The following is a 27412-nucleotide window of genomic DNA, read 5'->3' as shown; positions in this document are numbered from 1 at the left end:
AATTTGTATCAAAGTCCCTACGTGTTCATGGACAGAAGCAGAGAAAGCCAAATGTGTAGACTCAAACAAATTGCAATGCAGGGACCCATGGCATTTTGGGGGTATAAAAGGAGAGCTCATTGGGGAAAGAATGCTTGTTATGTGAGCGTAAAACCTTAAATTCAAGTCCTCGGCATCCCTGAAAAAAGACAGTTGTCCTCACTGGCATGGTTATAAACCTTGCACTACAGGAACAGAGTAACAGGAAGAGTGATGGAGGTTACTGCCCTCTGACCTAATTCTGGGTTCAGTGAGATATCCTGAGAATGACTCAAAACAATGATAGAGCAGAATCACCAGCATCCTTCTCTATCCTCTGCATATGAGACTGGGCATCAGCAACACACACACACACACACCTGTGTGCATGCAACACACACACACACGTGCCCATGCACACACACACACATTGAAAATTCAGCAAATGAAAAACAGAAAAAGGCTGCATTTAGAAGCTGTCTACTCATTGTATCCCTAAAAACATGAGATAACTGCATAAGCATGCATCATTCTAATATGGAAAAACTTATTGCACGAACTGCAAACCTGACAGGAATCAAATCCTGGAATTATAAAAATATGTGCCTGAAGTTCCAGCAACATATACCTTTAGATGTTCCTTTTCCATAAAGGACTGACTGGTTCCTATCAAGTTTTATTAATTGTTGATTTAGGCATTATTATTTTTCCTGTATCCTAAGGAAATAATCAAAATGATAAAAAGTCTGGAAATCCACTGCACAACATACAAATGATGCCAAATAAACTTAATCTAGATTTTATATATAATACTATCATAAAGTAACAGTACATATGAAATAAAACACATCTCATTCAATTAAAACATTTTTCAAAAGACAAGATGACATGTGAATGTTACTGCTCCAGATATAATGTGTTACCAAAAAAACTGTAAGCATCCTCTCTCAGGAAAGCAAAAGGCATGATTTGTGTCTAAATAATTGTACTTTTCAATTTTTATTGCATCAAGAATTTCTTAAGGAGCAATTTTTAAAGTGAGCCAGGATAACCAAAGAAAGCAACACAGGAAATTCACACCTGCAATCTTGCTACCTATTTGCAGTTTTGATGCCATATAATTATGCACTATAATAATTATCTTAGCAAGTACTTACTGTTGTTTTCAGCTAATATTACGTGTATAATGAATGCACTCAGATGAGTTAGCTGCTTTCAGTAATTACTCATATTTGAACTACATGAAGAACAAACGTTTCATATTCAATTATTTGAATAACAGATTTTCAGACATAGCAGAATAAATTCACCAGCAAACAGTGATCAAAAAAACCATCACATTTGGGTGTTAAATATAGAATCTCTCTTGAATCACCAATGAAAAATTTTATTCTATAAAAAGCGATGAGCACAAACTAATTCCACCAAAACAACTGTGAAGTTTGTCAAACCTTGTAAAAAAAATCAGGAGACAATGTAGTTAGTATCTATATTTTATAAAGGATCCTGAAATATCCAGTACCATGTCATCAAATAAATGATTAGATATTTGGTTGGTCATTGAAAATTCTCCAAATAGCATTTTATTATTCAAAATTTTGAATAAGGAGGAGTGTATATTGTTAAATATGTAATAAACCAAAATGTGGAACTTTAATTCACTATTTTATAAAAGTCTTCCAAAATATGTTTATGTACTCATAGGAACAGCCCTCGGTACACAGTGCTCTACTCATGTGAACATCAGAACCATCTCCAAGAAAGGACTACAAATTTAACTAAAGGCTAAATTTGAAACTTAAGAGGGAAAACTTTCGTCAGTTTTTCACCCATACATATTAAGATAAGTTATATTCATCATCCAATTTTAGTCAATAAATTCTTTTGCTTTCAAAATATGGAGAAAAATAAACTTTTCTACCTAAAATGCTGGGTTTTGTTATTTTGGGAATTTAATCATATCATTACAGATTCATTCACATTTTTATTCTCCTAAAAATTGATTTATTGGAGCCAGGTACAGGTACTGAGAATACAGTTCTGAAAAAAAATCTGACACATTCCTAACAGGAGTTGGAATTTTATCAGAGGACACGAAAGAATGAGCAGTTAGCAGTAAGGTAATTTTGAGAAATCCCTTAACTGAGTTGGCAAGACTGATAATTGTTTGGTTAAAGAGCAGTGAACTTGGCCCTGTAGTGTAGGGATAAACATTAATCATACTCAAGAAGTAGGAAAAATGGCGGTATGCAGTTGCTATATATATTTTAAGTATTTTACTTTCCCCTGAAATACATCATGAATATTTATAAGCAGTCAATTTATACTATTTCTAGGATAATTTTGCAGTTTGACTGTAAGATCGAGTGAACATGTAATAATCCCCTCTGAAGGGTAACGTCTTGGTATCTGCATCCTTGTACGTTACTAATGACTTTAGGGGCACATAACAGATATCCTACATATCAGATCTTTACATTACAATTCATATCGGTAGCAAAGTTAGAGTTATGAAGCAGCAGTGAAAGGATTGTATGGCTGGGGTCACCACGCCATGAGGAGCTATAGTAAAGGGTCACAGCGTTAAGAAGGTTGAGAGCCACTGCTTTAGGGATAAGACTGAGCAAGCTCAACTGTTCCGTTTCAGGTACAGGGTTTGCATTGCCAATTAGATAGCCACCGATCCTCTGGGCAAATTCTCCCCTCCAAAGGAAATTTCAGCAGTTCCACGAAGCAGCAAGAAGTTATTTTGCATTAACATCGTTGGCATAATGGCAGGTTTCACTGTGTATGTAATACAACTGCATCTCCTATCCCTACCTTCGCACTTGAATACCAACTTCTCAGTTTCTATGCACTGACCTTTAACAATTCTCTCATTCCCTAAAACAAAGCCAATAACGAGTTATGAGTTAACTCTGAATTCTACACTGTCACGAATCAAGTTCTCCTCAAAAATAATTGTAAAATGTGTCTTGGGACTGGAGAGATGGCTCAGTGGTTAAGAGCATTGCCTGCTCTTCCAAAGGTCCTGAGTTCAATTCCCGGCAACCACACGGTGGCTCACAAAATGTGTCTTCCAGTGTTTCACGAGATTGCTCAGGAAACACCAACTCTAAGCAAGAGAAGAAAGAAAAGCAGGGCAAGAAAAAACTCAGTGCCAGCTATAAAAAGAGAGCGGCCTGGGAGAACAAAATGTATCACGGAAAATAACACATTTACTAATATATTATAATATAATAAAATACATAATACAGACTGGGAAAAGATGAAGAGAGCCGCAACCTCTTCTGGCTCTGAGCCTCTCCTTACCGCTTGAGCAAATCAGTACTGATTTACGTCCCACTTAATTCTTAGGACGAGCATTTGGTAAGAAAAAAAAACTGGGGAACGGGAGGTGTCATGGCCTCCAGAGTGGGACTGAATTGAAACAAGAAGAATGTTTGAACATTTGGTGGGTGGGGGTTATGCTATGATCTGTAGGTCTCTTTCCAGAATTCATTGAAATATAAACCCCATTTGTGAGATGTGGAGGTATGAGATCTTTACATGTGATTATAACTAATTAAATCATGTCTCCAAGTTTATCTTGGAAGTTGATTTCTGTCCCTGTACCCATGCAATGGTCTGCACAACCTGACATTCTGCAGAGTCTTGCGTGTCACAAAGCCCTCCTTTTCAAATGCAGCCAACCCCCCCCACCCCCACCCACCCACAAGTGTGGGCCTTCCGGCCTCCAAAACTGTGGTCTGAACAAATGTTTAATCCAGTCTGTGGGGTCTTGTAATATTAGCGGAGTACACACAAACCAGGCCACCCCTTAAAGCAGTGTTAGAAGTGGTAGATGCTATAGACAAGAAAATCTCTGGAGGCAAGTCTCAGTGATGCCCCATCTGCAGCTGTGTTTCAGCAGTCAGAAAACGGAGCACCTAAGTAGCAAATAAGAATCTGGGGGCCATGCCCAGCATACGTATAATATGTATGTGAATGGCAAATGGCCTTCATAAGACCATTCTCCAAAATGACTAATTGTGATGTCAAAATATATCATCTTAAACATTAACGGGACACTAATAATGTGAGTCTAAAACCTGGTAATGGACATCGCCAAATTAAATATATAATTTAAAATAGAATGAAGTTAGTATGTATATATTGTATTCTAGTACAGAGATTCATATACTCAGCAAATTATTGCTGGTAAGTTTATTCCTACAAGCATATATTCCTAATTACATCCATGCTTATATAACACACCTTCCCTTGGAGATAAACAGCCTCATACAAAACAGTATGAAATTCTGCCTGGACGGTCTCTTCTCTTGTTCATAACCTCCCATCTTCTGAGGTTTCTACTTTGCAGTTAACATAATCTCCATTCCAATTAAGAAATGATACTTACTATAATCTATCAATTAATGATTGAGTTAATACAGCCTCCCTGGTGCGTGTCTTACTTCACAGTAGAATGCCTTTTTTGTGTTTTCTACAGCCTTCTATTCTTCTGATTAGCATTCTCCTGTGTCTGAGTGTATTTTGTTAAAAAGAAATATGAATGCTTGCTATATTGCTATATTAAGACCTTATTTTCTTATGGAAAATATCCAGTATCAGTCTTGACAATTTTTCTAATTAAAAAAATATAACTTTTATAGTCTGCAGTTGTTCCTGTGCCTTTATACTTTACTCCGCACATGATTGACTGTGTAACAGGGCTTGAAGAAGCATGGAAACCTGAGATTTTCAACCACTGCCAAACATTAATCACTCATAAATAAAATAGAATATTGTTTAAAATTGTGTTAGTCAGCAAGAAAATGGTAACAAAAAGCTTGATTTTAGTATTGTAGGGATTTTCTTAAGTAAAACTAGGTAATGTCTTAGAAGTAAATGTAAAAGAAAAGAGAAAAAAGAAAAATGGGGAGAAGTGGGAATGCACAGGAAACTCTAGGGGAAAAGAGCAGGAGGGGAGAGAAAGAAGAAAGGAAGAAAGGAAGGAAGGAAGGAAGGAAGGAAGGAAGGAAGGAAGGAAGGAAGGAAGGAAGGAAGGAAGGAAGAAGGAAGAAGGAAGAAGGAAGACAGGCAGTCAGAAGGTAGGACAGCAGGCAGGCTTCCTAGGACTCGTCCCGTGTCAGCACCAGTATCAACAGACTGGCAGGCAATAGGGATGGTAAACCATGAACTCCAAAGAGAATGTGTTCTCAGAAGTCATTTGACAGCACTTTTATGTGCATCAACCCCCTCCAAGGAATTGGTTTCTCATACTCTTTGATTTCTTCTATACAACATGAAATTCACCCATTCTAACTTTTTGAGACAAATGTGTCTTCTTCAATTTTAAATCCCCAGGGAGCTTAAATATCATTTTACTATTTGTGACTTGACAACATTTTCTTCTCTGCAATCAAAACTAGAGAGCACAATGCCAGCAATATTGTAGGCTTTTATCACAAAAAGAAGAGGAAAAGAAACACGGTGAAGGAAATGATTGAAATGTGCATTGACTTGATTAGGGTAGTATTTCTCAAGACTTAGAAACAGCAAATGGGCTTGAACACATGCTACGGTGACTATAAGTTATATGTCAATAAAAGTGAAGAAAATAGCTTACAGATCGCTATAAATACTCTCTACAAAGGCACTATGGAGTCCACAGGAGATTTACATTTCAAAGTAAGTATACTCTTGTTTTTAAAAAGTGTAATAGTTAACATATACATAGTAAATGCTTTCGTACTTTCTTGATCAATTCAACATTTGGAATTCCATAGGATTCTAATATAAAAACGATCAAATTCATCCAATCGAGTAATAGAATCCATTTCAGTAATAGAGAAATATGCAATAGAAATAGCTCGGTGTTCATAAATTTCTCTCTAGTTCATGTTGGTTTTGGTAAGCATGATTTGACTCATATCCACATATCTATAGAAATTCATATTATATCAAAGTCCTGTGGAGGATGTGTGGGAGATGGGGAGGGGACAGAGGAAAAGTGAGAAGAGAAGACAAAGAAAAGGAGAAGTCCGTTTGTATAGTCAAGAAACTCAGACACTAAGGTTAAACAGAGAAGCTGAGGTTCACTCTCCTTTGTATCTTCCTTCTAAAGCAACAAAGTTTCCACTCACCAACACGTGGTGAGGGAATAAGCCACCCACTGGTAACTATCGAGTAAGAATTTACAGTCAGCCGAGCAGTGGTGGCAGAGACAGGCGAATCTCTGTGAGTTCGAGGCCAGCCTGGTCTACAAGAGCTAGTTCCAGGACAGGAACGAAAAAGCTACAGAGAAACCCTGTCTCGAAAAAAAATAAAAAATAAAAAAATAAATAAATAAATAAATAAAAATTTACAGACAGGTGGTTGGATATTTACCTTCATCAGGATGGTACAGTTACATCTTAACTGTAGCAGTTACATCTTAACAATTAGACTCCTTTTTATAAATCAATTTTATTTCTAGTCGTATTCAGTTTTATTACCCCAAGATATATATATATATATATATATATATATATTTTTTTTTTTTTTTTTTTAAAAAAAGCAGGATTTTCCCACCTTCTCTGTCTTTTCTGTTTGTGAGCTCCAAAAACTGTGTCAATTCAAAGTAATGGACTGGGAAAGAGGAAGTAGCTCATTGAATAGTGCTCTTGCCTTGGAAGCCATAGACCTGAATTGAATCTCCAGCACATACATAAAACTCCAGGCATGATGGAATGCATTGGTAAATTTTGTACTGGGGAGGTAAAGAAAATCGATCTCTAGAACTTCTGGGACAGGCAATAGAGCCTAAGCAGTGAGGATGGGTCCCAGGGAGAAACAAAGACGCAAAAACAATGTTTATGCTTGTGAAGAATGATGGGTTTCCCCTAGTATACACAACAGAGAGAGAAAGAAAGAGAGAGAGAGAGAGAGAGAGAGAGAGAGAGAGAGAGAGAGAGAGAGAGAGAGAGAGAGAGGAGGGAGAGAGGGAGGGAGGGAGAGAGAGAGAGAGAGAGAGAGGGAGTTTGTATTTTTATTTATAGGTGCTTTGTATTTTCATTATGGGTCAGCATCTTTAGGAGTTAAACATATTTATGTTGAAAGGAAATATAAAGATTCGAATCTCACAAAGATGTCTTCAAACACAAATTTGATCATCTCCTTTTCATTGTCTATGGCTATTGAAATCTTTAACTGTAAGTCGGGTCTTTGATTCTCATGTTTTTTCTGGGTTCTTATCAGCAGGATGTGTGCATGTGTTATGTTACTCCCTAGCATAGACCCTAGCATCCTAGAAAATACTCCAGAAATTGCTGTTGAATAAATTTCTATAAAAGTATTTAAATTTAGTACAAATTAATGCAACATTAAGTGTAATATTTCTATATCTATATCTATATTTATTCTTTTAGTGCGAAACTTTTTAGAGGCATTTATCAGGGCTAAAGCTAAGGCATTTTACACACTAATCAATGGATTTAACTGAACAAATAAAAGATCCCAGTATATGGAAAGAAAAGAGTGCCCGTGAGAGATGAGCTTATCTAAACGATAGTTCATGAAGATGAATGACTGTTTACACAACACACAAGAAAACAAATTCCTGTTCACAGACTAGCTAGAAATGATACTTAAGACAGAAACAATCAATTTAAAACTTTGACAGATAAAAGTTTTGTTTAATTTTAGTATTTTATGTTTACCAAGAGAGGCATAATCTGAAGATTTTAATCGAACTAAGTATTTGAGGGACTGTGTTTAAAAAGTTTACACAGTAAAATAGAATCTGGATTATCATTCAGTGAAATTATTTAAGATACAAGTCAAGGATGACTATACATAACAGGATTTTCAGAAGGTAATATGAAATTTCCTGAACTTAGATAATAAAATATGTTTAAATTTATTTGTGATGGAACATTTTAGGAAGAGGCCTACCTGTAAAAGAGTCGTTCTGTGGAACTTGAGTGCCCCCTTCTGGTGCATTTTAGCAAAGCATCCCGAGCAATAATCCTCGCCGCATTCCAGGCACACCTTTAAAAACACGCACGTGTGTGTATATGATAGGACACAGAGACAGCACAACTATCAGAAAAGGTTTGCACGAAGATGCTAATATTCTTTGTATTTATTCCTCCAACTACACAGATGTCATTGGAATGAAAAAGTGAGGAAATGCTAAAATTTAACACTGAGAAACTATTTACTCTGAGAACAAGTAATAGCTGTGGTCTTTCTGGCTATACACATTATATACATATATACACGCATCATTTTATAATAGTCATAAAAAACTAATAGCATCTGGTCAAACTCCTTGAGCCGGTGGAAATGATGTGGAAATATTATACATTAAGACTCTCATTTCATGACACGTTTTATTTTTATGCACATCAACACTAGTTGAAAACAATATATAATGTCCCTTCCAACACTTTCCACATGTGTCCATGAATGCATTCCTTTCTTGGTGATTCTTAAAATAAAGTTTTGGGAATGTTGTCAGACGTGTGTGCAAAGGAAGGAGCAAACAAGATGTGGTGTTTCTGGCGACTGAGAATGTCACAGATCAGTTTATCTTCTGGCTTCTCTGTAATAGGAAAATGTACTGACTAAACTGTGGAAACTTTGGGTATGCAGCGTACCTGTCCCATGATTCTGTTAGGAACCAGTGCGAGTGAGGAGAAGAGGAAATAAAGCTTTGCTAGGATTGAAGTCGCTATTATGAAGTTGCTGTAACATTACTTAAACACCTTCATAGTGTGATGTGTTTCAGATTGGCCCAGGATGAGAAAACGATGGAACACATGAAGAAGGAAGTATATAGAAGAAGAGAGTGTCGGAAGGTCTGTGTCAAGAAATGATTAGTACTGCTCTCAATGGTCAGGGATTGACTGAGCAAACATCGGAGCTTATCATGGTTGAAATCTTGAGCTCTGAGTTGAAACACCTGGATGTCATTGTGGCTTCTCCACTAACTTGTACATCCAGGCAGATCCTCAAGTGTGATGTAACAAACAGTTCTTTCTTTAAAATCTAACAAAATCTTTAATGAATCAAATATGTCAGATGACTGCATGGTCTATTATTAATTCAATACATTTTCAAAGATAATTGAAAACTTAAAGCTGGAAATCTTATGTAAGCAGAAAAAGCAACCGCTCTATAAAGTCTTTCTAAGAAGTTAGAACAAAAAGTCCTTAATTATACAATTTTAAGTGCCAAATAAATGTTAAAGTTATAATTTCACACAGCTATATGATAGTATTATTACAGTAATGAATATTTCAAAATCCCAATTTTCTTGAACATACCTGTTAACATTTCTCTGAATTTTTCATAAACCTTTGGCAGTTTCTACCACATAATATGAGTCAGGGAGCTGAAAATCCAGGCTCAGCATGGAATTCAAAGCCATGTATTTATTAACAAATGTTTAATGAAAGCGGCTAAACAGATATTTCTAGACTGGAAGATCAAAGCTAGAGTTGCCAAGTAAGCTCGCATATTTTGTTATACAAGCATATTTGGATTTAAATTGGGTTAAAATGACTGCCAACTGGAAAATCTTTTTAGGCAGTTTGTGCAACTGGCAGCAACATACTAAACCATAGATAAGGATTCCATTTTGCTGCATAGTTTCCTCAATGATAAAAACTCCCGGGTGCAATTTTAAGAACTATCTGGTTGATTTGGCAAATTCCAGAGCAGCTGTATTAGTTTTTAGAACTCATTTCATTCTAATTAAATCATCCACATGTGCAAAATTAATAGGTAACTTTTCTCTCTACTTTTAGCATAAAGAAACTGCCTGAGGCCTCTGAAATGTCATTTAAAATATTGAAAGTGTTGGATTTTATTAATATTTTTAAGTGCATAAAGTCATAAGCTGACAAGATAACAGCAAAGTCATTTTAGGTATTGTTTCCCTTGTATGTGTTAGATGTAGCAACAAGCACTTTATCAAATTATAACCGTCGCTAGCTTTGTGGCATAGGTCACAGGTGGCAGATCATCTTCAGAAGGACTCAGTAATTCACTTAAGGTCATGTCCTTCACAGGGAAACCTGACGTGCAAATCTCCAAATTGCAAACCGCTTACACCTATCTTGATACTGCAGGTAGGGTATGAGACTATTAAAAGGAACCATGGTGTCAGAGGTGTCCATCCTTTCAAAATTAAGGCAGGACATTGCATTTGCTATGAAAATATTGTTGCTTCTGTGTGTTGCTAGGCATAATTGAAAAGAGGGCAGACTTGATTGTAAATGATGCCATCAAGAATGAGTGGGGGGATCACGTTCAGAGATGTTAAACTTATCTGCCAGAACACAGAGTAACCGTAATGAAAAGGAGTGTCACATGTTGTGGGATATCTAAGTATGTAAAGATAAACATTTGTTTAATTATGTAAATATGAATTGTGTTTGTTTCACCTTGCCTGCCTAAGGCAGCTGATTGGTTTGAACAGCTGAATAGTCAATAGTTAGGCAGAAGAGGGGTAGATGGGGTTGGTGGGTGGAGAGGACATGTGAGAGGAGAAATTTAGGCTTGAGAAGAGGAGGAGAAGAAAAATAGGGAGAAAGAGAGGGACGCATCCTGGCAAGAAGCCAGACCATCACCAGCCATCCAGATGTGAGAAGCCGTGAAAGAAAGAAACAGAAGGGAAGAAAAGTTAAAAGTCAGCGAGGCAAAACATAGATGAAGAGAAATAAGTTATAAGATCTAGTAAGAAACGAGCATACGATAAGGCCTAGCACTCGTAGCTAACACTGAGTCCCCTGGTCATGATGTGGGAGCTGTTATAGGGATAGGACTGTGGAAGCAGACCCGGGGGAAGAGCATGTCTAAGGGGCCCTCGTAGATCTGTCCTGCTGGAGTTGTTGTGTACTTACAAGGAGAGCAGCTTTGTTCTCACACTGTCCACAAACTTTCTTTTTAGTCTTGGGCTTTTCCCTTCCAAAAGATTGAGCCATTTTATAATTCACTTGCTGTTTTGCTGGTGCTAGAAGGAAAACAAAGAATTAAAATAATCAGTTTAAAGTATGGTGGGGTTTTTGGTGGCTTTGTTGTTGTTGTTGTTTTAGATTAGCAATGTAATGAAACTATGAACATTTCTACATGTTCACACAGCACTGATGCATTAGCCTCATAACTGGATGAGGAAGGTCTGATCTGTCAGCTCATGGTAGAACCTATAGCAATGTCTGCTAGCTCTCGTAAGAAAGGGTAATCCCAGCACTTGGGAGGCAGAGGCAGGCGGATCTCTGTGAGTTCGAGACCAGCCTGGTCTACAAGAGCTAGTTCCAGGACAGGCTCCAAAACCACAGAGAAACCTTGTCTCGAAAAACAAACAAAAAAAAAAAAAAAGAGAGAGAGAAAAGAAAGGGCCATACCATGCATTCACCTTTACCTGTCGTCACTAGACAATACCGAAATTTACACCCAATATATGTGAAGACTTTATATATATTCTATAGATGATATGTGAAGAGCTTTGCTTTTAGGCTATAATACAGAAAGATGCTTACCTTGAATCTGTTCCTTCAGTATTTTTAATTTCACATTTCCAGAAGAGAGCTGCATGAATGAAATAGATGTTATTTTTCAGGTTATTTTTGGGTCTTACCCAAAAAAAGCATCATACTAACAAAATGTTAAGTAGCTTTACCCTCTGGGTACATTTTACATGAAAACATATTATTTGAGAATACCATGAAACTAAAAGACAATTAACTGCATATGTAAATTTTAAATTTCACTTAAAAGAAAAATTTAATAAATATTGGGTACAGAAATCATTTTTAGTTGTGTTCTGTTGTTGATACAGGATCTCACTATGTATCTCAGACAAACCTCTAACTCATGATCCTTCTGGTACTCCTCCTAAACACTGACAATAAAAGTATGAACCGCCATATGCAGTTCATAGACCAATTATTACACAACATACCAAGAGAATTTTTCTTATTATACAAAGTTTCAAAACACATTTCTATGCAAGTATGTAATATAATTGGAGCACAAAAAAACTACTATATGCCATCATGATTTGATTTTAAGGAAACACTAGCATTCACATACTGTGAAGGTTTAAAAGTCTCTTCTTCCTCCTGAAGGTATGTATAAACACTGAATCCGCACTGAATTCTGACTGAACCACTCTGTTCACATAACTGCAGAAGCCAATGGCATTATCTTATTTGTAGTGTTTAGAGAACCACATTTCCACATTGTGGTCTTAACCAATCCTATGTATTATTTATGATTTCTTACTTTCCTACATGACTGCAAATATGCTTGAGAACGTAAGAGCCAATACTGTGAATTTCAATATAAACAATCCTTTGAATCCTTTGGATCTTAACATTGTGGGCAGCAAAAGAGACCTGCCAATTGAACACATTCGCCTGGGTCTTATTAAAACCAGCATTTTAAAGTGCAGAGTGAGCCCAGAGGATGGTGTGCATTTACATAGACACTGTCAATTCATGCCCAGCTTTCAATTTGCAATTTGCATGCTCAATTGCCCAATTTGTACATGGAGATATGAGAACAATGGCCGTCTCTATATCTATGACTGTACCAACTGCAGTCATCTTTGAAATTTTAGGCCTAATTATTCTCTGTGGTTTTGCTCCAAAGATACACTTATTGTTCACATTCTTTGAAGTAGCTGTTCGGATGTTTTCTGTACCAAACGCAGCAGAAAAGAAAATAGAATTGAAATAATCAAACTTTATATGAACCACACTTTTATTTTTTTTAAGTTGGCGATGTTATACAAGTTATAGCTAATTTAACCTCACTGAATTATCCAACATGATTGCCTTAATGATATAACTGAATTCTGAATGGCAATGTGACCAGCCTGTCTGTGAGCTCCTTATGAGTAGATATGTCAGGAAAATAAAGTAGTTATTAGGGAAATTTTATAATCTCTTTTGATTGCTATGAGTAATATTTCTCTGTCCTTATAAATGTATTCGTATTTACTTAAAATTATCTAAATTGCATAAAAATATTCGAGTGAGCAAACTGCTAGCTTCTAGTTTCGAGCTAATTGATTTTTGTCATTAAATATGATTTTTATGTTTGGAAAATAATTGAGTGATAAAGTAGGGTTAGCCAACGGATACAAATACACACACTCGTGTTTACATGATTCTAAGGATCTGAAACAATAATTTATTATGCTAAAGCCACTCTCTTATTGCTGTGCCTGAAGGTATTGAACAAGAGCTTCTCAATGCAGTTTAATTGGCTCTGTAATCTTTAACATCTGAGCAACTGGTGTGGACTAAACTACGGTCAGTGGTCTCTTGAACAGCACAGACGCGTGAAACCTTCCACTACTGTCTTCCTGTGCCCAAAGCACTTTTTCAATAATTTCCATCTCCTGAAATATTCCATCTCTGCTTACTATCTATATAATGCAAGTTCCTTAGGGTTCCATAAAATGCTGCTTAAAAATCCATGTAACTAATCTCTCCTAAAAGCATTTCATATTAACTGAAGCCCATTTGGGGGTCAAAACTTCTCTAAAATAATGTCTACAGAAACTAGTTCATTTTTGAGGGTTTGGGTTTGTTGAGGCTATTATTTTGTTTGGATAGACTGATCTTCAACTCACTATGTAGCTGAAGATGACCCTGAACTCTAATTCACTTGCTCCATTTCCCAATACTTATTGCATACTAAGTAAGTATTCGCCAAATGAGCCACTTACCCAGACAACTAGATACTGTTTCACTCCCCGTTACTCACTGGCATAGAGTGGGAAAAATCTGCATCTTTTACCCAGGGTGCTAGTCCATCATCATCACTCAGCAGATTCCCATCCACTGATAACCACTTCCTACTTACCGTCTTTACCAATGTCCAGGTTCCCCTTCCACCTACACCTCAGAAACCTACTCCATATTTCTCTTTACCCCATTGCCCGTTAGTCATGCTAAACATTGACATCCAGCACTGAAGATCCTACAACAGTCTGGCAGCTGGGAACATCTCAATGCCTCTAGCTCCCCGCCATTGTGACCAAACCTGCAGCTAGACATCATTCTAAATGGCCACACGTACAAAATTCCAAACACTGAAGTTCTCAGTGGTAAGATCCCTTTTCCTTTTACTCTCAGCTCTCCCATTCTACCTACTATTGTGATGAAATAATGCTATGTAGTTTCCTGCAAGCCCATGCTGAATTCACCCCCCAGGTCACATAGGACTTCTTAGCCTTAAGTTCAATCATTTACTGCTGAACCCTAATCATGATTCCCACAGATGCTACTCCACACCTCCACTCTCAAGAACGCATAGCTGTCCTTTTTCCTGTCTGTCACTTGAGCAGATGCCATCACATTCAACTCCATGAGAATCTTGGTCTCTCATTACAGGTTTCTATACCACAGTACTGTATCATCTGTCAAACCAATTCTTAGCATTTGTGTTTATTTACACATATTTTTTTTCTGTTTTGCTTGCCAGTGGAAATGTGTTCTCCCTTCCCTTATGAAGGTGTCTTTTATGATCCACCTTCTCAAAGACCACAGCCCAAACACTGGTATTTCTGTCATTATCATTTTCAATTTGTCCCTTACTTGTTTTCCCATTCATCAGCCTATAACAGACTGACTCGAATCCACCAAACCCCAAACTACTTAATTTTTCCTTAACCCCACTGAATCTTTATGTGTTCTTGCTCTTACGTTCACTACAGTTATTTGTCTGCATTGTCTCCCATTCTTTCATTTTTTTAAATACTTGAAATATATGGTTGCAATGATCTAATGGTGGCTCAGCTTTTTAATATTCTTATTTTCCATATATAGATATTGTAACAATTCAAAAATAGGTTTGCGTGTAACATCTCTCACCTTGCTCAGAACTCTAAAAGTTATGAGTGTCTTATGAATGCATAGCAGAGGATCAAAGTGGTTCACTTACCTATGACTGTGGGGATAGCTAAATGAATGAGAATTTTAATTTGTAAGGCCTCAGCACTGCTAACACCAGGAGTATCTGCAGTGTACTGTAGCAAGTTCAGCAGCAACGTTGGTCCTGGCCCATTGTGCATCTTTGCCAAAATCAAACAGAACACTTCTCTTGACAGTAACAAGTGCAAAAGTCTTCAGACATTGCCAAAGATATCCGCGGAAACAAAATTACCTCACTGAGAGTTGTTTCTCTACAGTAAAATTTCTTTATGGTACAACATATTGGACGTCATTAGCATCTCCACGTGTTCTAAAAAGGCTTTTCCTTGCTTTTAATCTTCTAAGAAATCCTAAGTTTTTGGCCCCATGCCCTTCTTTTACTTTCAGGCAATGTTCACTGGAAAACTGGAAGATTATTTTACAGCAAGCCTAACAGCGTGCATTCAGAATTGTGGGTCGTTGTGCTTGACATTGAGCAAATCGGGTTACTTCTCTGATGTGAAATTACTTCATCTGTGAAACCACAATTAGAAACTGACTCTTGGGAGAGATATAAGTGCTTGGTAAAATAAAATTCAACTAAGATAAGGTCCTAGATGGTATAAAATATACTGAGTAAATATTATATTTTGAGGGCTACCATATATACCACACCTTGGCCTCCCTTGCATTTCATTTTTCACATCTCTCTTATTTATGTAAATTTTTGGGGAAGATTTACTTGGCTTTCCCTATCACATTAAAATTAAAATAAAAAAACCTAAACTTGTACCACAGACTTTCCTTGCTTCCTCCTTTAAGCTCTCTTACTTTATGAAGTCTATACCATATGCTTTGTATTTGACTTCCTCTTTCTTTCCTCACCGTATTTTGGGGGCAGTGCTGTTCTTTACATTTCTCCTGTTTCCATTTGAATTCAGACTTCCTTAGCATGACTTCTATGGTGTTTTTCTAGCCATCTACTGCCTCTATACCTCTGTGCCCTCTGATCTCCAGAGCAGCAAGCACACATAGTGAAAACATCCCACAAAGTGACTGGGAACTAGAAAAGAAACACTTTTTGTATTTTTTGTTTATCTTCCCTTTAATTTCCATGCTAATGTTCGGGCGAAAAGTTGTTAGTCACCTGTATAAATGGAAGTATATACATAGGAAATTCATGTTCAAAGTCTATTCGATACTGTTTTATTTCATAGCAACCCGTGTACACCCTACCCGCTTGATACTGGTAGTAACAAACAAATGGTCAGTTGGAAAAGAAAAACCATCACAAATCATTCTTCTAACATTGTAATTCCACTGGTCAGCCTCTGTAAAATCTCCTTTCCAGTCTCTCTAGAGTAGATCCCTTTCACACTATCTACTTCTACCTTCTTTTATAACTATGATGTTTGTGGAAGCAAGGATTTTGACTATTCTTCAAACATTTCCTTACATAAACTCATTAACCAAACTGTTATTTCTCAAGTACATTTCCATATCCATTATTCATATCCAAAATGTTGACTGCAAATGTTTCATATTGGCTCTTACTAAAAATATTTGATGTGACTCATTTTTTCTATATTAGACAAGGACTTCCTTGAAAACAAGGAGTAAATCGCTAAAAATCCAAAATAGCACTTTACAAATGCCCTTCCATACAAGTTCATGATCACAAATTTGGTGATCAATGACAACCAACACTTTTCGTTTTGTTTTGATCTTTTCTTTTTGACTCAGGATCTTAGAGCATCACTCAGACTGGCCTCAACCTTCTGGCAATCCTGCTGCTGCAACTTCGTGAGTTCTGGGAATACAAGAGGTTGCTACCAAGATTGCTCACGGCCAAAATGTTTAACATATTTACAGTAACATCTGAAGTGCAACACAGAACAGCACTGTGGAAAGATGACGAGTTAAATATGGCTTATAAATTTTTAACACAAGAGTAAAAGAAACCTGACTCACAAAGGGGATGGCACTCTACGATGAAATGCTTTCTCTGAAGCCAAAAAGTACAGAAGTGCCGAGTAAGATATTTGTTGGTGCCAAATGACCCAATGAAAGTTTAATGATAGGTATATAAAAATAAAATGCTGTGCAAGTTAAAATTCATGAAGTCACGAATGTTGTGCTAAGGAAATCCAGAGGAAATGTTTTCCTTATATAAAAACACCTACCTATTTGCAATCATAAATGTGATGTCATGATATCATTTACAATTGCACTCAGGAGGCACAGTAATGAGAAAGTAAATATGTAGCTTGGGAATTGCCATGCAAATCTTTTCTTGGACATCTATATTCATGTGACTAAGAGTGTATGAGTAATTATTATGCAAGCAGAATGTAACAATATTAAGGAAATAAAAAATAATATCAAGTCAGAACTGAAGCTCGTAATCCATCATATCATATAATATTAGTCTTCACCTTAATATAGAACTGTCATTGTATTTAATGTCCTCTAAATAAACAGAAAAACTGTGCTTAGAATTCAAAATTTTCCCTGTAAGTAATTTTCAAGAACGTTATGAAATGTTTTATTTAAAAAAAATAAAACACTTCTGCAAGGAAAACAAAGCATATCTGAATAATGAAAAATGAAAGCCAGTATTAACCTGAAGATGGTGAACCTAAACAGAAGTTAGTAAAGCAAGGATGGAGGATCTTTGAGTACGAGAGAGAATGCAAAACCTGAAAACATAATGCATGTCCTTCCTCTTGTTCAGAAAATGGCTTCTTTCTTACCTTACTGGCATTCACTTTACTTTGTGACGTTAGATGTGACTTGTTACCCAATTTGCCCACACTTCCAGAATTCCAGTAATATCCGCTTGACCTTCAATGGACATAACACAAAATATAATTATTGAAAACATTCGTCCTTTTAGTGAAAACAAATATATTTCCATTTTTTCAGGAAATAGAAATCTGGGTGTTAGCCTGATAACCACTATAAATTGGGACTAGGATGTCAGAAATGTCCTAGTTTACCACCAGTATATCACTTTAGGGGTCACTTCTCTATATTTGTGATGTCTGTGTAGCAGTGACTGAAAAAGAAATATCTAAACACAGAAGCGTTCCACTGCTTGGCATTTACAGTGATTGACTTTTACTAATTTACAGAAAAATTTACAGATGACTATAAAGTTTATAAAATCAGGTATCTACAAATGAAAATAAAAAGAAGAACAAATTCATACCCCTAAAATACAGCAGGTCTGCCGGGTGATGGAATGAGCTTCTATATTGGAAATAACACAGATTATAAAGAAGGCAAGTTCTAATGTTATAGATTTCCAAGTGGAATTCATTGAGCCCCCACTGGGCGGAGGAAGCATTTTTGAGGATGCCAAGACTAAAGTATCATATTTCATTGGAAAACTGCCCAACGTCACATAGACATTAAATAATAAACCCCAAACTGAAATTGTGGGTCTCCCTTTTCCTGGGAGGCAATGGGTGGAATGTCTTCATTTTGTCTCTGACAACTTAGGAGAAAATAGTCCTACTACTTTTAAAACCCATTTAAGTTGAAGAACGCTCTAAAGACCATTCAGGAAAAGGTTCCACAGCTAAAGAAAAGTCACTTCTGGGAAATGGTTCCATGAACTCCAATTTACAAATTATAATGATACCTAAAATAACCAAATGCATATGAAGTGTGTAGTCTTCTGCTTTATAGGAGACTGTAAATTTCTGCAGCCCATTTATAGGGCAATTTATCCATGTTAAGCACAATATAAAATAAACATGTTTCTGAACCTAAAATGACAGAGAGGAATTTATTCAAAGATGCCATTGTATAGAAGCAAACGTACATGTTGAATTGTACAGGTCAATGGTGGAATTTATATTCGTAAAATATTGCTAAGGTAAGCCACTAACAAATGGGATAATTCAGTGTATGGATAGAGCACAGACCAAAATATTATTATGTAAATTATTTTTCATAACTTATAGATTAGTCCATTTATAAAGACACCAAACACACCTATGTATTCTGACAAAGACTTGTACAAAGATGAGACATTTGCAGGGAAAAATAATTTTATTCATTAAATGGTGCAAGGAAATGGACTGGTTGTGAGCTTAGAGTTAAAAAATCATTTTTATCATATAACTGTCAGTTCTTCTTGACACAAATAAGTCTGATGTGTGTTAGTGTTATAATAAAAAATTAAATTAACACACGACAATACATAAGCATAATGTTAGGGAAATTTTATCAACAAAATAAAATTATATAGTTTGCTTAAAATATTTTAAATATACCTACAGGTTTACATAATTCTGATGTCATGCAAGGACACACTTGCTCACTGAAAAATTGCACTTCACAACAATGCCCTTAACATCAGCTTGGTTTTCTGGTATCCTGAGTACAATTGTTTCATAGCAAAGAATCAAATTTTCATTGCTTTTCTGTGCATTCCAGGCCTTACGTTCTTGTGGACCTGAACATATTAGGCAATTAGGAACAGAAAAAAGCTAGTAATCTAAAAAAAAACCAAAGTCCTGGTAATTTTAAAAAGTAGTGTGTTTCATGTGAGCGACACAAAAATCAAAAGTAAAGGGAATTTGATATCCCTTCTTGCTCGGGAACAGATAAAAGTCATCAGCCCACCAAATGTTTTTACTAGAATAACAAAAGGTATACAAAACAGCTTTATATAATTCAGTCAAATGAACAGAATGTTTAAACCAGTATAACATTAGGGAATGTTGTGTTTATTCTAAAACTTCTCTGAACATTCACTCACTTCATTTCTTCCTTTCCTTTGTTCCATGTGGATTGGAATTCTCGGAATTTCTTTTCCATCGTTTGGTTCTCGAGTTCTAGCTGAATTTTCTCCATTTGCAGTTCCCGAGCATTTCTAAAGACAGATGATCCGAAGAGTCATTTAGAGCAAACAAATAAGCCTCGAGGCGAGCAAATTTCATAGAGACTTCTGCTCTTAAAGTGTAGCTATTAGTAAGGCTTACAGAATGACTTAGTTCGTCTGTTCCTATGCGCTTTTTAAGAGTATTTGCCTGTTATTAATGTTCTCTTTGAGTCATGTGTCTCTACAAATCTAAAAGCAGAAAAAACATCATTTCTTTTGTATAGGAATCATGTTATATATAAACAAGTATCTGTGACAAATAGAAGAAAAATATAGTTTTATAATTGACTTTACTATATCACATAGTTCATAACATAGTACATAAACCACCATTTAATGCATAGAGATTTAACCTGGAGCTGCATACCTGCTAGATTAACATTTCATCACCTACTCATACTCTCCACCTAAAACAATTGTTTTCCTTCTCCATGAGCTCATTCTGTTGAAACAGCAGTTTGAAACTTTCAGTAAATGTCTAATGTGGATATAAAAAGCTAAGCATCAGAACAATTTGTGTCTCTTTGGAAGAAACCTCCTATTAATACTTTGTAGGAGATTATCTACAAAAGATTGTGTGTGTGTGTGTGTGTGTGTGTGTGCGTGCGCATGCACGCATGTGGGGTGTGTGTGCTTGTGTATGTGCATAGTGTGTGTGCATATTTGTTTGTAGAAGGCAAAAGTATGTATGTGTACATTTATGTGACTGCCTATGGAGACCAGAGGATAAACCGGCTAACACTCCTAAGGTATCACCCACATCTTTCTTTGTTCCTATTTATTTATTTGCTTACTTATTGCCTTTCTTCCTTTTTTGAAACAGGATCCCTCACTGAGCTGGAACTCACTAAGTAGGCTTAACCAACCAACCAGAAAAACAGATCTCCCCACCTCTGCTTTGTCCAGCACTGGAATTCTAAGCATGTCACGCCATATCTAGTTTTTATTAGGTGGCTTCTTGGTACTGAACTCAAATCTTCATGTTTGCACTGAATCATCTCCATATCCCTAAGAGATTTTCGTATTAGCATCTGAAGCTCCACCCTCCTACTAGACTTACATCCTAACTATTCTACAGCTAGAAGTCAACACAAGAGTCTAGATTTCAGTATCTATTGTGAATTTAAAACTTTTTCAACATCATTGTGAATATGATAGCCTGGCTCAAACTAAGAAATGATGAAGACAGAAAAGAGATTTAAGGTACAGAGGTGACAAACCTTCACTGGGAAGCAAATGCACCAAGCTTTTATTCACAGGTGGAAATAGTCCATGGTGATATCTCAAAGAGACTAGCAAAGGGTCCAGAGTAACTTAAGTATAGAGGGAGTGGCTTGTTACTTAAATTACATCCAAAAGGTTAGACTTATCAAACGACACACAAGAACTGAGGGATGAAAGGCAGCAAGACAGATGCAGCCTCCAATTCAGTATGAACACAATCAAGAAGGAAATGGGTGAAGGCATACAGTCCCTGTGCTATTACTGAGGGAAGGGACAGCTAGACTTCGAGCTTGTGGGCAGAGAATACACCCTTGACTTCAGGCAAAGAACATTCCCTGGAGTAAATGAATTCTGAGCTAAGACATAAAGGATTAGAGCATTTACCTGTCCAGAGGGAGGTGCTAGTAACAGTGGTCCAGGAAGAAAGAAACGTATGGACAGAGGAAAAAGATAACACATGAGTCAAGGAGCTAGAAGTTCCGTGCTTCAGCTCACTAAGCGTAAGATGGGAAAACATCAAGAAGTGGGCCTACTGGGTGGCTGGTGGTCAGATTATAAAGAACCCTGAGAGTGTGATCAGTGATTGGGAATTCTCCTCTGTGAATAATGAGAATCCCTTTCAGGATTTCAAGACACTTGATCAGACTTGTGTGTATAAAGATCACTCAGCTGTACCATGAAAATTCAAATTAGAAGTAAAAAGGCTTAGAAGCAAGACAGGCAGATAAGGAAAGGCACCAAAAATCCTAAATGTAGTGATTATGTTTATCTAAGGAGAGAAAATGTGGAGGAAAATTGGAGCATTAAATTTTAAAAAATAAACTAAATTCATAGGCTGATAGGAAGTAGATGGCTAACCAAGGAGATTAAAAATGGCAAATCCAAAGTAACCCCAGACCAGTGACTTGAACAGCCAGAATTACTACTCATTTCTTGACTAGAACACTCCTAGCAGGAGAACAGCGCTGGGATTCAAAACATTCTCATGATGATTCACATACTCAATGATCCAAGAGCTTACAGTAGTTCACCTACTGCTTTCAAAAGAAGCATCAAAAAGGACAACCATTATTGTCATTTAATTTTCTTAGAAGACACACTGCTTCTAAAGACCCCACTGTAGCGGATAAAGAGGAAAAAGCTGAAAATGAAAAGACTGTTTTTGATAAATGGGCATATTTTATGCTTGGTTTTATATGACTCACAAAAAAAGAAAGAAAGAAAAAGAAGGATGGAAGGAAGAAGGAAGGAAGGAAGGAAGGAAGGAAGGAAGGAAGAAAGAAAGAAAGAAAGAAAGAAAGAAAGAAAGAAAGAAAGAAAGAAAGAAAGAAAGGAGCCTTTCAAGAAAAAGCCTTAAACCCTGGGCTAGAAGGGTAGACAAGTCCACTATCAGGCACCATGGCATACCATGAAAAGATCATATAAACACAGCAAAGACAAAAGAGGATGTTGGGGAACGTTGGGAGTGAGCTGACAGCAGAGGGTCAGGAAATACAAGGACCACTATTAAGAGTGCCACACGAAGGACGCTTGGAACAAGGAAAGGATTAATAGAGAACTACAGGGTCATAAGCATAGTGTCTCTTCTTCATACTCTTGTGAGTTGTAGTTCTATGAGATATAGGAACATAAAGCAGTGTCTTTACTCACCACTTTAAAGATAGATCCCAATCATACCATTGCATACCCATTAGTTATTATATAGGCTTGTCCCTTCTCTCTGACTATGTATTATTATAAACTTAGGCAAGTTGATAATGTCTTAAAAACAAAGTTTATGCTGTACAATACAACATTTCCATCCAACAATTACCATTGAACTTGACTCATCTGCTCACTTCTGCCCACATAGACAATGTACTCCCAAGCCCCTGAGCCTACATGTAGCCTATGCTATACCACATACCAAACTATACTGTCAATTTAACTATACCACATATCCATTGCAAGCTACTTAAAGAGTAAGATTCTTGTTTCTTCCCTCTGTAGCCACCACTTGCTCTCAGAGTACGTATACCACTGATAGATATTTGTTAGTGAATGGTTTGCAGGTGTAGACACAGAAACAAAACATCCAATAGAATAATCACAGCCATTTCTTTGTTTCTAAAGATCAAAAGAGCAACACTCACAATTTGACAACTTCTATAACCAGCAAAACAACCGTAAATCTAAATTTGGTGAGAGCATGTGTTTGCCTAACATTTTCCAGTTTCTATATTTTTATACCCGATGACTTACAGGTGAAGAAAGAGTAACTTATGAAATGCTCTGAGGACATCCAATAATTATAAGACCACTGAACTGAACCAGGGAAGTCAAAATCTAAAATTTTAAATGGGCAGCATGTTCCCAACCCTTCCTGGCTGGCTCTTAGTAGTAGTTGAGAAAACCTCCAATGACAGTAGGCGATCTCTAAGGAAAACTGTGAGTGCATCCCTTTAGTACCCAGGAGAAGTTACAAAATACTGAGGACTCTCAGAATTGACGGCCATGGCACTGGAAGTACTTGGCTTTACCTGAAGGGTAAATTTTTTTAAGTCTATTCCATGCCATGCCTGGGATGTTGTCTTGAGCAGTGTCCAAGCTCAAAGATCTCTGGCCCTAATTGACTCATTAATTTAGCTTCTTTTTGAACTCTTAACCCTCGGTATAGGTCACAAAAATACAACCTTCTCTTATACTGCTTCAATAGTAAATGAATCCAACTTTTATATAGAACTTCACATTTCCATTACTACTAATAAAATAATTTTAGTCCTAATTTTGAAAACAATTATAAACCTTAAATTTACAAGCTATATTACTAAACTGATGCTATTATTAAAGTGATAAAATAATTTTTTCACGTTGGAAATATAATAGTTAATAAATTCATGCTCAATAATATGCACATAGTTTGTAAATTTGAAGTCTGTACTACAAAACACAGCAATGAAGGAAAACGGGAGTAAGAATTTATGAAATTTGACTTTTACCTTTCTCCTGTTTAAAAAATAATAGTTTAATTTATAACATGTAGAAACTTTAGCAACTACTTTAATTTAAAAAAAATATCTGTACTTACTTATATTTTAGTTTTACAGAATTTCCAGGTTTTCCCCAGGGAATAACTACAAAATCTTTGATGTTCATGATTATTTGTTTCTTAATGCTGTCTTAATATTATCATAGCTTCAGAAACTTCTGAAAAATATAAACAAAGAGTAACCATAGAATTAAAGCAGTTATAAATTCTAAACCACACACATAATTCAGGGAAGTCTTTGTTATTTTGCTTTGTTTGTGTAGTGTTGGAGATTGATGCTAGGGCTTCAGAAATGTCAAGCATGTGCTGACTGAGTCATGAGGCCGACCTTCAGAAAAACCTTCAAAATCAAAATCTTTAGGATGAGAAAGCTTCAAAGCCTGAATAAATAACACAAGTATTATGTACATTAACATGCAGAATGTATACTTATATGTATTTCAAGTTAAATAAATATAAATTTGACAAAACTGAATAAGACCAGCAAGATGGCAGAAATCGACTTCAAATATCTTTTTTACAAGAAGTATTATGTAGCACAATAATTAAGTTGTGTAATAATTAACTAAAGGAATTCTCGTATTCTCATAAATATAAGCAACTTTAAGGACACTCTTGTCTAAGACAAGAAATAAGAATATTTCAAAAAACATTCCCCATGAGAAATAAATACAAAGATATTTTTGTTAACTCTGAGTTAACCATAAAATAAATTATTAAGAGCACGCTGTTTTCTGAGTGTCTCAAATACTCAGAATTTTAAAACAACTTATTCTGCAATCCTGAACTAGATTCATATGCACTACCGCTGTATTTCATATCATTAAAAATTAACAATTGATAAAAATTGTTAATGTCTAAGATTAGAGATGTATCTCCTTGAAAAGGTGCTTGCCTGCCATGCATAAAGCTCTGTATTTGAGCCCAAACAGGACCGTTAACAGATGTGGCTGTGCCCATACTCAGAAAGCAGAAGCATGAAAATCAGAAGTTCAAGGTCATCAACAGCTATACAGTGAGTTTAAGGATGGGTAGTTCTATAAAACCCTATCTACAAAATAAAAAAAAAAATCTCAAAATCTCTTCTAAAAATACTGAATTGGCCATATCCTAACTGTTGAAACTATTTAATGCTATGTGTCCAGGACCTCAATAAATATGTACTAGAACTCTAATGTATTCATGGCTCTGTACTGGGAGGTAAGAAGAGTCAAGGCCTAAGAAAATTTTTTTCTGAACTCAAATGGCTTAAAGTCAAAGAGAACATATAAACTTGCATATAAAAGCCACATAACAAAGGAGAAATAATAAGGGCCATAAAACTTACAGACATGATACAGGAAAGAAGCCAGGCTGACTCACATTGAAATAAAGTTTTGAAACAAAGGGCTGGGAGATCAGAACATCAGCTGGATAATGATTCCATACTACATGGAGAGAAAAGTCGTTCAGGACAGGACTAATGACAGATTCAGTTTGGGTGATGAGCAGAGAGTGTCTAGAGAATAGAATCCTGGGAACAGAGAGAGGATGAAGCTGATGAGGGACTGGTTTTTGTTTTTTCAGAGTCAGAAACCAAAAGCAAGGTCTTAGGAGTGGTTAATGGTTTCTGTGGGTTCCCTGGTGATGACCATGACCACCACCATTACCCCAGGCTTAGACCACCCTTCCTACCTCTCTTCAATGTTATTCTCTGAGCTTAGCCCAGGGCTTAGCTGTGGATCTCTGCATCTATTTCCATCAGTCATTGGGTGAAGGCTCCGTGAAGACAGTTGGAGTAGTTACCAATTTGATTATAAGAGATGGCCAGTTCAGGCTACCTATCTACTATTGCTAGGAGTCTTAATACAAGGGAAAAGCTTAGTCCTACCTCACCACGATAGGCCTTGCTATGTTGACACCAGAGGAAACAAGCCCCATTCTGAACAGAAACAGAGGAGGAGTGGATTAGGGGGAATAAGGGGGAGGTGGGGGAAGGGTAGGGGAGGAGAGGAGGGAGGTAAAACTGTGGTAAGGGTATAAAACAAATGAAAAAATTTAATTAATAAAAACAAAAATAATGAAAGAGAGCATTTGCAAACTATCTGATTAGGAATCAGTGTTCCAGATACACAAGGAAATCCAACCACACGAAAGCTAATATTTATATCCAGTTTAAAAATGAAAAAAAAGTCTGAATAGACATTCTGAAAATAAGACATACAAATAACCAACAATAATATAAGGAAAAGTCACTAAGTGCAAAGAAAATAATTCGAATGTTTCAGTACAAAAGCAAAATCACAGAAATGCTGCATGTCATGCAATATACTGGTTGTGTCATGGGGTATATTTATAATTTCAATGAACAAAAATAATTCTAGCTGTTTCTCATGGTCCCATCACATGAAATTGTGCTACTCCGCATGCTCCTTATACTGGAGAAAACAAAACAAAACAAAAAGCATAATGTCTACCCCAGAGAGACTGTCCAGGGAAAGTCCACAGAATAGTTACAATATTGTGGGACTATGGCACATTCTGATCAAAGAAAGCATCTAGGAAGGCATCTGGCTCCCATTCAGGCACCAAGTCTTGTCTCTAAAGGCTAAAGCAACTGTCATGATATCTAAAGGTATCTAGGGAATAAAAAACAAATACCTGGTTGGCTTGGGGGGGGGGGGAGAAGAGTGTAATATTTGCAAAAGGAATACTCATCTACTCTTCCACCTTTAAGAATTATCTCCGTAGGAAGTAGCTTTGTGTATTTATATCAAGCAGGGGCTATAAAAAGTATCTTTTAAACATCTACAGGAGTACCGGGGAGATTGCTCAGTCCATAAAGTATTCTCTGAGTAAGCATGAGAATCTTCTTTCATATCTCAAGTACTTACATAAAAGACAGGAACAGGTGTGAGTCTGTAATGCCAATGTTGGGGCTCAGGGTGGAGCTGAGACAGGAGGATGGTGGAGTATGACTGGCCAGGTGGCTGAGCTACAAGTTCAGTGAGAGATGTTACTTCAGAATAGGATGAGGAGTGATAGAGGAAGATAAACAACATGAATGAGTGTACATACACATTCATATCACACACACAAACACACATACACACACACACATATATATATACACACATACGAGAGAGAGACAGAGACAGAGAGACACAGAGAGAGACAGAGAGAAAGAGATAGAGAGAGAGAGACAGAGAGAAAGAGATAGAGAGAGACAGAGAGGAATAAAACAAGCAGTTCTTTCAGAAATATTACCAGACAGTAAGATAGAGTCCACCCAGTCCATCTCACCTCCTGATATTAATCAGGAAATCAAACTGTTAGTCTTCTTTCCTAACTGGATGACTTCATAAAAGCCTAAAC

The 27412-nt window shown here is 36.5% G+C and overlaps 1 protein-coding gene across 1 annotated transcript in view; it reads right to left on the bottom strand.

The window, feature by feature from the left end:
- Window positions 1–24165, bottom strand: part of Zbbx (zinc finger B-box domain containing) — a 74385-nt gene extending 50220 nt beyond the window's left edge. Inside the window, exons 1-6 of the mRNA XM_057757120.1 lie at window positions 24098–24165; window positions 19684–19797; window positions 17666–17756; window positions 11529–11577; window positions 10893–11002; window positions 7936–8031 (exon numbers count right to left, since the gene is read on the bottom strand). Coding sequence (XP_057613103.1) covers window positions 7936–8031; window positions 10893–11002; window positions 11529–11577; window positions 17666–17756; window positions 19684–19797; window positions 24098–24165 — 528 coding nt within the window. The remainder of the gene's footprint in view (window positions 1–7935; window positions 8032–10892; window positions 11003–11528; window positions 11578–17665; window positions 17757–19683; window positions 19798–24097) is intronic.
- Between the last annotated feature and the right edge of the window lie 3247 nt (window positions 24166–27412).

This window comes from Chionomys nivalis, chromosome 24 (assembly GCF_950005125.1).
Source record: "Chionomys nivalis chromosome 24, mChiNiv1.1, whole genome shotgun sequence".
NCBI classification, from domain to species: Eukaryota; Metazoa; Chordata; class Mammalia; order Rodentia; family Cricetidae; genus Chionomys; species Chionomys nivalis.
Note: the sequence above shows the minus strand (reverse complement) of the source record. Positions and strands in the feature narration are given on the sequence as shown.